General features: G+C 37.3%; 1 protein-coding gene across 1 annotated transcript in view; it reads right to left on the bottom strand.

The window, feature by feature from the left end:
* sdccag8 (SHH signaling and ciliogenesis regulator sdccag8) overlaps positions 1 to 5,327 on the bottom strand; it is a 50,345-nt gene extending 45,018 nt beyond the window's left edge. The window contains exons 1-11 of the mRNA XM_008429169.3: positions 5,136 to 5,327; positions 3,892 to 4,041; positions 3,680 to 3,765; positions 3,394 to 3,507; positions 2,822 to 2,947; positions 2,670 to 2,729; positions 1,855 to 1,919; positions 1,565 to 1,765; positions 1,345 to 1,483; positions 1,067 to 1,219; positions 593 to 727 (exon numbers count right to left, since the gene is read on the bottom strand). Of these exons, the coding sequence (XP_008427391.1) occupies positions 593 to 727; positions 1,067 to 1,219; positions 1,345 to 1,483; positions 1,565 to 1,765; positions 1,855 to 1,919; positions 2,670 to 2,729; positions 2,822 to 2,947; positions 3,394 to 3,507; positions 3,680 to 3,765; positions 3,892 to 4,041; positions 5,136 to 5,229 (1,323 nt within the window). The 5' untranslated portion in view covers positions 5,230 to 5,327. The remainder of the gene's footprint in view (positions 1 to 592; positions 728 to 1,066; positions 1,220 to 1,344; positions 1,484 to 1,564; positions 1,766 to 1,854; positions 1,920 to 2,669; positions 2,730 to 2,821; positions 2,948 to 3,393; positions 3,508 to 3,679; positions 3,766 to 3,891; positions 4,042 to 5,135) is intronic.
* Positions 5,328 to 12,280: the final 6,953 nt, after the last annotated feature.

Genomic DNA, 12,280 nt, shown 5'->3' with positions numbered 1-12,280 from the left:
AAACATAATGTTCAGTAGCCTACTGATTATCCCTCTGTCTGGACACAGGATCAATAGGACCAGTTTAAAAACTAAAATGAACAGTTATATGCCAGACATGGAAAACTGGGATGCACTCCATGCCATGATGTTCAGGATTTAGGTCTCATGGCATCTCAAGGTGTCAACATTGCAGCCAGTGGGCTGAAGGAAATACAGCTTTATTTTGTAGCAATTCAAGAGCTACCAGCTTTTATTGCTTCGCAAAAAATTAATCAGCACAGAAACTCCAAAGCACACAAAGAAGCTATATATATATATATATATATATATATATATATATATATATATATATATATATATATATATATATATATTTTTATTTTTTATTTTTTTTTGTCATAGTACTCCCAAGAATTTAAAACTACTTTCACCCCTGTGTATAACCATCTTTTGATCCGGGAAAATGACCAGCACCAAACGTGGGTTTCAGTCTTTCTGTTGTGTTGTGCTAAGTTTCACCTCAACTCAAACTCCGCACTGCTTTCTGTAAAAGCTTTAATAAAATGTGAAGAGTGAATGACATTTTTCTCAAACAAATAAATAAGTGCACCTTGGCATTGTCTTGTTCCTGATTGGTTAGCTTGCTGAGCGTGTCCTCCAGCTGATTGGTCAGTGAACTCCTGTCTCTGTGCGCTCGGTCCAGCTGCCCCTCCAGCGCGGCTACCTGCTGAGACAGGCTGGACGCCTACAACACAAACAGTAACTTTAAATAACATTTAAATGCATAATTTGAATATAAAATATGAAATGATGTCTTCATATTAAACATTGCAATGACATAGTTCAATAGAATTTATTGAAATTTGCAATGGATGAATGAACCCATGGTAAAATGCTTTTTTTAATTGTGGGAATATTCATTTTCAGCAATTTGAGTCGATACTTTGTTGAATCACCTCTTGGAATATATTTGCACTTTTCACATCTTCAAAGTCATGTATCATTTTCTTCTTGATAACTATATTACAGCCCATCACACCGAATCACAATAAAATACACTGACATATTTGGCTTCAAGATGTACCGTTTGTGCTAGCTCTTCTTTTTGTTTGCGTGCCTCAGCCCGGCCCTCCTCTCGGGCCTCCGCCATCTTGGTCCGCACTGCATGCGCCTCTCTGTCCAGCTGTTCCCTCAGTCGCGCCAGCTCCCTGGATAACTGCTCACACTGCATCTCCACCTACTCGAGTGCAAACAGATGCAGAGAGCTTATCAAGAGTGGTGGATATAGAATATATTTGCAGAAAACTCCGGGATAGTACGTTAAACAATATCCAGATTGAATCCATGTGAGAAGCTACTGACCCTAGTTTTTTGTAGATTGGCTTCTTCGGCTATCTCCACAGCCTGTTTGACCTGCAGGCAGGCTGACCACTCTCTCTGCTGGGCCTCTTGTTGACTTGCTCGCACCGCACGCAGAGCCGCCAGCAATTCGTCCCGTTCCCTGACGCACAAAAACAAAACACCGTGAGCACCACAAGCTCTCTCTCCTACTGCCGACCTGGTTGAGCTGACTTTGCTTTACTTTGTGAGCCTGTCAATAGCCTGCACATGCAGATTTGCATGAGTTCCAGCAACCACCGCTTCATGCTGCGCACACTGCAGACACAACCCGGCGACGCGGGGAGCTCCGTCGGCCTTCAACGCTTCTGCAACCTGCTGCTCTTTGTGTCTCAGACGAACCTTCACCTCCTCACACTCCTTCTGACTCACTGAGAGATCCTTTCTGTTAACAGAAGCAAAACGTATAAAAAGGTCAAAGGAAATGATGAGGGAGAATATGCCACATTCTTCTTTATGATGCATCACACTGACTTGAGAGAGATGAGCTGAGCCTCCAAGCTTTCTGTCTGGGCCTGGTGGATCACTTTTAGCTGCTCCTTTATCAGGGACAGAAACTGAGTCATGAGATGACGTTTGTGTAACAATCTTCCAGTGAGAACATGCAGCAATTTCAATGCAAAATTAGCAGAAAATACAAACAAAAAATTAACTACCATATGACTCGACACCTTCTAAAGCTCTGCTAAGAAGCACAGACTCCAGCATGTGTCACACAGTTGAATTTTAACAGCATTCTGATGACAGCAGGGATTAAGCCACTGCTGACTGATTGTATTGGACTTAAGTACTAAAGTATCTGCCCCCTTTCAGGTCTCTTTTTTTTGCCACACTTTTGCATTTTATATCAAGGATTTTTTTTTAAACATTAGACTAGTAAGACTTGAGTAATACAAAAAGCAGCTTTTAAATAAGGATTTGATTGACTTACGGGGGGGAAAGCTAGCTAAACCAACCAAGAATAAACTACACTAAAATTTATTAGAAAGTTGAGTTCAATTTCACTGACCACACCCAGCTGACAACTACAAGATGTTGCAAAGAGTGAGTTAGACAATAAAACTTGGCTGGTGATCTAAAATATTTCAGTGTGACATAAAAGTAGAAATAGAAGCAATGGGTAAGGAGACAAACCCTTTTTGAAAGTATTTCTATGGTTCATGTGAACTGGTTTATGCTGTTGAAGAGGCTTCCCTTTAAAATGCAAAAAAGGATGAAACATATTTCTATGGACTTGTAAAGTTTAAAAGTGACTGGAAAACAGAAGAGAACATGATATGTGTCCTTACCAGGTCATTTTTCCAGGTGTTATGCTCTGTTTTTGAGGTTATCAAGTTGTTATTTTGCACCTAAAAAAGCCAAAAGGAAATATAATGAAGCCTCTAACTAATATTATTTCATTACTTTTGAGCAATCAGGATGATAATTATTATTATATTACCATAGAATTGTGGATTGGATAATCTTTCAGAGATTGATCCACAATCCTGGATTTGAGCTCAGACTGCAGCTTCTCATTTTCAACCACCACCACTCTGATCCGCTGCTTCAGTCCCTGCAGCTCCTCCTTAAGACACAGAGAATGCACAGTAAACTGGTCAAAACTTAGGCAAATTAGAATTTTTATTTAAAAATGTACTTATATGTTACATATAAGCATTATAGGATGTGTATAACTCCTTCAAACAAATGCCATATTTGTCATTGGAGCATAACTATTTTATTAAATGCACCCTTTTGAGCATGTAGGGAAGAATATATTTCACAATATGATATAATTGTTTTGTGTGCCAAGGCAAAAGCCGCCTGCATAAAATATTACCGACAAGTGTGTCAGCAATTGCTCCCCTTAGTGAATTTGTAAAGCAAAAAAATATATATATGCAATTATTTTTCCTCCATTGAAAAAGTGCACCGAAATAAAAGGTTGGATTACAAGTGTGAGATTATTGTATCGTCTTAAAAGGTAAACTTACATTAAGGATTTTGTAAAAAAAAAATATTAGCACAAACCTTGCAGAACTTTACTTCAGCTTCCAGGTGCTGGATGTACTCAGACTGGTCATAATTCATTGGAACCAAGTCCCGAAAGGCTGGTAAACTGGACCTGCCATCCCGACGCACTTTCTAAGGAGAAGAAAGTCAAAACTGAGTCATAAAATGACGCACCAGTAGAGTACTGAAATTACAGATAAGCCTGCAAGATTTTCATCATAAGATTATTAAAGAGGCGTTTCATTCTAATAAACACTTCATATTAGGGAATAAAATCTGTAACAATTTAATGATACATGTCTACCTTAGATGGAGATTGCTTCCCTGAGGGGGATAAAGAGGTGGGGATTTCTCTGCCTTGCTTCAACAGGAGGCTCTTCAGCTGGTTAACTGCACACAACAAACAAATCAAAGCCTGCAGTTCAGCTCCAACAACATGACCATTAATCTGAAGTGGTGCGCTTCAAGTACAGTGTTGATGGCAGACAGCAAATTTACAGTGTAGTAGTGACTCGCCTGCTTCACTCTGAGTCTTGTGACTCCACGCTGTCTTGTCCTCCTCAGCCGCCGTGAAGACGCCACCTGCAGCGGGTTGGACATCCTCTCCATCACGGTCCTGCTGGTCCAGAGCACCGCTCAGCTGTTGGAGGCTCTGGTTTGCCCGTTCTGAAGTCAATATAAACACAAAGGTGAAAAATATTTATTTACAGAAAATACAGAAGACTTCAGAAGCTGAAGGAAAAACAAAACTGTCACTATCCTTCTGGATGGTTTGAAGGGATTAAAGTATCACAACTCAGAGAATAAATAACCTAATAAATAATTTACATACATTTGGAAATGGCTATTTTAAGTACACAAAAATAAAAGTACAATTATCAGAATTTGTCAATAGTTTATAAAATAATAATAATTTAACTTAAATGTAACTTAAGATGTCCGATAAAATCATTGTTAAAATATTATCCTTACAGTGTAGCTTTACTCTACTACAGTGTCATAGTTTTTCAATTTCAATTTATCATTGAAGGATTATTATACTGTTAGTAAATATACACTGAACATATAGAGAATTAAATGTGTTATTCTTTCTTTCCAACTTTAATATTGTACCTAGTCGGAAAAACATAAATTCTTGAAACATATTAATAAGTATGGATAAATAAGTTTATTTACTCTATGTTTATGTCTGAATAATGTGATTATAATTCATTCCAAGACTGAAATGAGAAATGAGATCGGATTTGTCCATTATTAATGATAATTACCATTATTAATTATAATAATTAATGTTATTATTAAGTCATGCCTTAATAATACGATTTTTTTTTTCTCCCATGTTTCTAAACGGCCTCAGTAGGAATCTCTCAAATATATGAGTTCAAATATTTGGAAAATTATTCACTCAGCTCCTCTAAACTCGTATTGTTTCAAGACGTCGCATTTTCTGAAAAGAGCTCTGTTTTTGCAATGAGAAAATGCATTAATTAATCACTATTTTCGTGGAATTAAAAAGTATTTTACATCCTCTCAGCAATTGACGCCAAACAGATATCTCACTCTGAAGTCATATTTTTGCTTAACAGCTAAAACCTAAAAACTTTGTCCAGATATTGTAGCCAAGCAAACCTCCTCGTATTCAACTGCAATGAACTCTGCTTATAAATAAACCCAGAGCAGTAATTAGCCTTTTAACACATTAACATTTTGGCTGCTACTTAGGGTGTTAGCAAACGCGGCTCAGCAAAGTGTTAGCTTACGCCTCAGCTCCTTTTGCTTGGCTCCCAGCTGCTCTGCCTCTTCTTCATCCGAATCAAATGGTTTCATTGAAATATTACCGTCAGTAAACCACATTCAGACAGTCAATGAAGCTGCTAGGCTACATACAACAACACAACAACAGCCATCATTCCCAACACGTCATAACGGTAACCAAGGCTCACGAAGGCGGTGTTTGTTATGATACACTAGCATTTTTACAAAAGCGGTATTCTTCATTCATATGCAGTCTACATCACCGCCCCTTCCGAATCATCACAGTGTGCTCCCGTTCATTAAATGAAGCATCCATCTTCTGGTTCGCTGACGTCCCCACTTCCGTAAACTCGAAGTAATGATGGGAGTTGTAGTATTGTCAGCTCGCTGAATTCTGCAGATGGCAAGAATGTCTCTAATATTTTTCTAGGTTAAATGTGTGTTAAAAAGAGCGACTTAAACCTTCCAAGACATCAGAATTAATGTTGCCTTTCATTTAGATAAGCTTTTATTTAGATAGAAACGTATTCTGGCGTATGTTTGCTTGCTTTTTTGAAGTTAACATATGTTTTCAACTTTTCTTAAATTTTGCACAGTGACATCACCACAGGTATGATGGCTTCAAAATTATATTGCAGTTGCTTGGTTGCTTGGGCTGTGTCTCAGTGTGGCCCTGTAACGTACTGGTGAGGCGTCCACGGTGTACCCTATGGACTGATGCACCTCCATAATATCTCATCTAGCCCATCTGGACATAGCTCTCATATGAAGAAAGTGATAGGTGTGAACAAATCTTAAGGTCTTCTTTTCACATTGCCCCCTTGTGGTAAAAATACCGCCTTTTCAACAAGCATGAAGGATTTCTGTTTAAGTAAATTTTAGACATTTGGAAAGTTGATTTAGTAACACTAAAAAATCGTAGTCTAAGTGTAATTTCAGTAGAAGCTAAAAAGAAAAAGCTTAGAGTAGACTTGTACACTTTCCATCATTCCATCTTACAATAAGTCAATAGGGGGCGCCATCACATTTATACCTACCTATATCCGCAAAAGTGATTGCTGATGGCAGAAAATGCTATGATGCCTTGTGTGATTACTGAGGAACATTTCTATATCAAACACTGACAAGCTGGCTGGAAGAGTAAAGATAATCTGAACAACTGTTGTCTTTTGAGAAAGAAGATCCCTGTAGTAGGAGCCGCTTCTTGCTCTGTGTGGACTATGCGAACGAATAAGCCGCCATCAGCTACCAGGGGGCGCCAAAGCTAAATGTTCAATCTAAAATGAGAATTTAAATAAGCCAGACTATTATTATTATTATTATTATTATTATTATTATTATTATTATTATTATTATTATTATTATTATTATTATTATTATTATTATTATTATTATTATTATTATATCTGTTATATTTATGCTGTAAAATTCAACTGAGAGAGAAAACAAATCTGGTAGAAGAAAAAAGAAAAGCATAATAATGCACACCCTACTTGGACTTTGTTGAAGCTTTTGATTCAGTTTGAGTAGTAAATCTTTTGAAAAAGTTTTTCGGCTTCCTACATTTTAAGATAACAATACTGTTCAAAGTTTTCCAAAACTCTCAGGCTGTGAATCAGTAGCTTGTTTGCAGTCTTCTCCAGGTAACATGAACTCTGGCTGGGCTCAAAATGTTCCTATCATTTTCATCATAAAGTTACATTGCTGGTTTTTATATGGTAAAGTTGAAAGTACTCAGGGGACTCAAGACTTTGATCGATTTTTCTTTGTTTTTTGTTGCAAAATTGCTCCAACTTTTTTAGTTTTTTTATTTTATTTCACCTGCTCAACAGTATGTTACTGAAATAGGGAAAGCAGTCAGAATTCTGTGGGAAAAGGATTTGTAAATCATTGTTGATCTGAATATTTAAGGATATTGCGTAATATAGGTTTTTTGGGGTTTATCATTTTTTCGTAGGTGTGTGTGTGTGTTGGGTGTGTGTGTGTGTGTGCGTGCGTGTGTGTGTGTGTGTGTGTGTGTGTGTGTGTGTGTGTGTGTGTGTGTGTGTGTGTGTGTGTGTGTGTGTGTGTGTGTGTGTGTGTGTGTGTGTGTGTGTGTGTACACTACATATACGTATGTTCTCTTAGAACTTTCCTTTTGTGCAGGATAAAGGTCACACTACATGAAGAAAAAGTTTTGAAACTTCTTATCACGATGTAATTTTTCTACAATACAAAACTTGCCATTTTGACAGGGATTGTGACTGTGACCTCCACCCACAGAAAATTTAAAGGTTAAGACCAAAATACCTTTTAAATACAGGCTTACAAGTGAATGTTTGTTGCTTTAGCAGTTTCATAATTGTAAGCAGAAGCTGGTTATTTTATTTATTTCCTCACTAAATACAATATTAGTTTTCTTTTTGCCCAGGTCACCCTCACAGCTAGAAACAGTCCTGCTTGTAGCAACTACTTATGTAAAAACAGCCAATAACAACATCTGCCAACAATACAATAATTTTGGACATTATGTATGAAGATTTAAACACCCAAATAACCTGGTTATAAGTATAATGTAGTCAACCATCTGTCTGTCTGTCTGTCTGTCTGTCTGTCTGTCTGTCTGTCTGTCTGTCTGTCTGTCTGTCCCTTGTCTTTACCCTTTGCAGGGTTGGTGCCTCTTTCCAGCCACCATTGGGCAAGAGGCTGTGTAAACCTTGTGCAGGTATCTGGTCCGTTGCAGGGCAACATAGAGACACACGGGGCAAACAACCACATATACACACACATGCGCACAGACATACACACCCCTAAACAGCAATTACAAAGAGTTAACCTCAAAGCCATGTGTAGGATTGGAACCCATGACCACTGTGCAGACTGTGCTTTGATTTGTAAATTCATAATTTCATGTGAGGTCACATACTGGGATGTGTTACACAGTTAATGCATCCTTAATTGCTTGTTTTTTAATGTTCTTAAAAAGCTGATAGCATTCTAAATGATTAGGTTACTGGAAAAATGCTAGTATATAACCGTCTCAAAAACTTTTTTTTATTATTGTTAGGACTTGACCCACAAATACAGTATTGGTAAATGCATTTGTTCTTCTTGTGCTGTCCTAACTTTAGTTGGTTTAGTCTCTTGGCTGAGTTTGGAGGACTTCTACAACTTCTGAAAACTACTCCAATCTAAAAGACACAGCCTTTAACGACATCATGATTTGATGAACCCTTAAAGAGCTGTCATGTTTGCACTGAACAAAAACCCATGTGAAGGGCCATATTTATTTACACTTCAATTTGAGCTGATATGTGGTCCGCTGCCAATGATCCTTCCTCTGAAACAAGCAACAAAAAAAAAAAAAAAGGGGAACATGCATGTTTGGTCTTTCCAGTCAGAGTAGTCTGAGTAGTCACATTGAGTATAAACCAAACCATTGTTGGCTTTAAAAGATATTTTTGAAGAAGGAAGAATAGCTGTTTGGTGTTGTCTCTTCTAGCCTCTAGCTTTGTTGTAAAAAGCAACCTTAAACCTTAAACACTAACATGTTTTCTTCTGAGTTTGTGTTTCACACAGAAACATATTTTTAGTGCACTTCCTCCTGATTTCTATGTAAATAATCACAAATAACTGTCTATTGCAAGCTTGAAAATGGTTTCAGGGTTTATTAAAATAGCTAGGATGATTTTGAGACGGAAGTTGTTTTAAAATGGTAGAAGTTGACTTTGGTCTTGGTCCGTCTCAGACTAGCTGTGAGCTTTTACCCCCAGGATCAGCTAACCTGGACTTATCCTTAATGAACATATCAAAATAGTTATCTGCTACTGGTCATATGTTTTCTTCTTACCATTTTTTAGCATATCCTCAGGTTTTGTGGTGGTGTCTTGCAATTCCCTAAGTGTCGCAAGGTTTTTAACTCTGGTATATTTTGTTTGAAAAGTCCTCTTGTTATGCAATTTGCAAGTTTTCTTTTTTATGTTTTATATTTTCCTAAGTTTGGAAACAGTGTTGCAACACCGTCTGGACTAACAGGCAGCAGTAATTATTTCTTGTTATTCCGATATCTGTTTCTTTGACATCCAAATATTCCTAATCAGTCACTTGATAAACCTATATTTTTATTCATTTATTCAGCCACTGGCTGATGATCAGTTACGTAGGTCTGTTAATGTACCTTCATTTTAGGTTCTGTGACTTTCTAATTATTTTTTTTAAATTCACACATATGTTACATTCAAGGGCGAAATCACACTGTTAAAGCTCCATTTTCATTGTATTGATTGTACAACATTGGCCAACATTTGAGAGCAAGAATCTGAACACAAAAGCTTTATAGACTAGACATCAAAACTTCCCACTTCTATAAAAAACAGACTCTTTCTGGTCGCTTCAACAGCACAATTGCTATTGAAGGGGGTTTCTTTGTGTGGTGGTGTCATGTAGTGGAAATTAATAGCTAATGCGGCTGACAAAATGGTCAAAGTTACCATGGATACACCCTCTTCCTATTGCACAATACCAGAAAACTTCCTGTGGAATAAGCGGTGGCTGTACTTTTGATTTTTGCGACATTTCTCTTTTCAAAAGAAGAGCCAGTGAGTCAGAGTTGGACGCATTCATTCACAAAATGACATTCTTCCCTCAGCTAGGTTTGACATTTTCATTCATAGTTTATTTCTGACAGCTTAAGCACTGAGCTGAATTGGACGTGTGAAGCTTTTGTTGCTGAGTAAATTTCAGTTTTGTACAGTCTTGACTTCAAAGAAAATCAAAAGAAACCTGCCTTTGTTCCATGCGTAACTTTGACAGTGAGTTTGTGATAATAAATTGTGTCACTAAATGAACCCGATGATCCCGAGCTGCTGTGCGCTAATCCACCATTTTGACTCACGTCTGTCTGATAGCAGCAGCAATAATATATGTATTTGAAGGCTGAAGTAAAAACAAAGCTGAATTAGACATTGTTTCCAAATATTCTTTGTGCCTACTTGTTTTCTGGTATAAATGGGTGACTTTGATGGATTTTGTCTACACTCTAAGTTTCATACCCACATTCGCTGCCACAGTTGCTGGCTTCTGTGTGTCCGTACAGATACAGCTGGCGCTCATAAAAAGTACAATTTTGTTTTTCCCACATATATAGGACTCTGCATGCATGTGGACGAAGAAGCTCTGAGCAGATAAAACCATTTTTTTATTTCTTCTCTTGTGGAAAATACTTTTAAAGCACTTGTTAAACTTAAATTGCTCATCACCCTACATTCATACACCTTATTGTGAAACATAGGGGTTGGTAGCATCATGCTGTGCTCTTCTTCAGCAGAGAGAGGGAAGCTGGATGGAGTTGATAGGAAGATCTATTTAGCTACATTCTGAGTAACCATCGAAGAAAATCTGTTAGATACTATAAAACACTCGAGATCTGCTTCTATTTTGTCTTGGAATGGCCTAGTACAAGTCCGGACCCAAATCGACTGCTGTTCAGAGATGCTGTCTATCCAATCTGAGTCATCTGGTTGTTATTACAGCAAAAAAGTAGCTCTAAAAATGAGCTGTACGTCACACTTTTCATTTTTTCTGGTGGAAAAAAATCTTCTTTTAATTTCACTTTACAATTATTTGTTTTTAACACAAGCAAGTGTTCATTTTGTTACTTGTGATGTATTTATCTCAACATCTTTATTCCCAACTTTCTCTTTGTGAAAGAAATCTTTGATGTGAATTGGACTGATCTGGTTAAATGGAGGCTGTAAAGGGATTTTCCCAATGCGATAGACCACTCTGTCACGTTACAGCTCCAAAAATATACACTGAACTTTGCGGCCGTGATAATGAAAAGGATCTGGGGCTATAAATATTGTTGTTTGCTTTTATTACAGCCGTTAATATGGAAGTTTGAAAATAACTTTTCAAAGGAGGCAGGCTTTTGTTGATTCAGAATATCACATCCTGACTAAGACGAAAACCCTCTGAGGTCAGGTGGGATTACTCACACCAGGCGTACCTGCTACTACGAAAGCACAAAAAGTTAAAGCTCCCAACGCCAGGCCAACTTTAATGACTCAATGGATTATAGCTCTCCATGCAGCACATTTTATGAAACGTGTAAATAAACTCAAAATAAATAAATATTGTATTGCAGCAGCTTGATTTCAAACAAAAAAAGGAGAAAAGATCAATCTTACATTATCAGGCATATCAGTAGTTATTGGTTTCCATGCTGCCAGTATTTTCTCTTCCTGGAACGGCAGTCGTCTTCTGTAGCGTTTCACAAGAAAAAGATCTTAGATGATTTCTATTTACACAATTGTTTCCTCATCAGTTACTTTACTTCAGTTCATCCAAGTCCAGATTATAGAGACTGAGATTTAAGTAATAAATTACAATCCGATCAGATTAAATGTGCATATCGCAAATTTCAAAGTTCTGGCGTGAAACTGCAATTTGACCCCCGATCTCATCAGAAATGGAGAAAATAATAATAATAATAAAAAATGTTTTAATAAATAACTTTAGCGAAAGTGAAAAGACATTTCTCCACAAAATGATGTCAGAGTATCCTATATTTTGAAAGCAACTTGCAGGAATCAACCAAAGGAACCAAAAAAAACCATTAAAACACACACTTTTCAACAATTTTAACCCTCCAGTAACTTTGATAAAGATGTAGCCTATTTGTAGTACTTATATCACTCATTTGAAGTGCGTGTTCTCATATAAAAAAAAATCTGTTAATATAATCTCTATGCTGCCTGACATTCCTGCTGAGCATTAAAAAAATTAACCAGCACACAAAGAGCGGTTCATCAAAGTCCTGAAAACATAGACTGAGTCTTGTTTGAAAAGTGCATTGTGTGAGTGAACGCACCTTGAACATTTACTGAAAAACAGTATTCTTCACTTCCTGTACTGCTCAGTATGTTCTGCAGAAGGAGACTTAGATGGAATTATGACATTGAAAACAAATCCACAGTTTTTCACAGGAAAGTTTCACATTCACAACAACCTTGAGGTGATAGCCTGGAAAAAAGGAGGAATCTAAATCCCCATCAGTGAGTCACATGAAAGCACGGTGTGAACAAGTAAGTCATTTCAGTTTCGTTGTCTTTGAACCAATGCAAATGGTCATGTAAAACTGAGTTCACACACCTGAGTCCTATCTCTGCGC

The sequence above is a fragment of the Poecilia reticulata genome, chromosome 15 (genome assembly GCF_904066995.2).
Source record: "Poecilia reticulata chromosome 15, P_reticulata-male-v2, whole genome shotgun sequence".
In the NCBI taxonomy this organism is placed as follows: Eukaryota; Metazoa; Chordata; class Actinopteri; order Cyprinodontiformes; family Poeciliidae; genus Poecilia; species Poecilia reticulata.
This window is presented reverse-complemented; position numbering and strand designations above follow the sequence as displayed.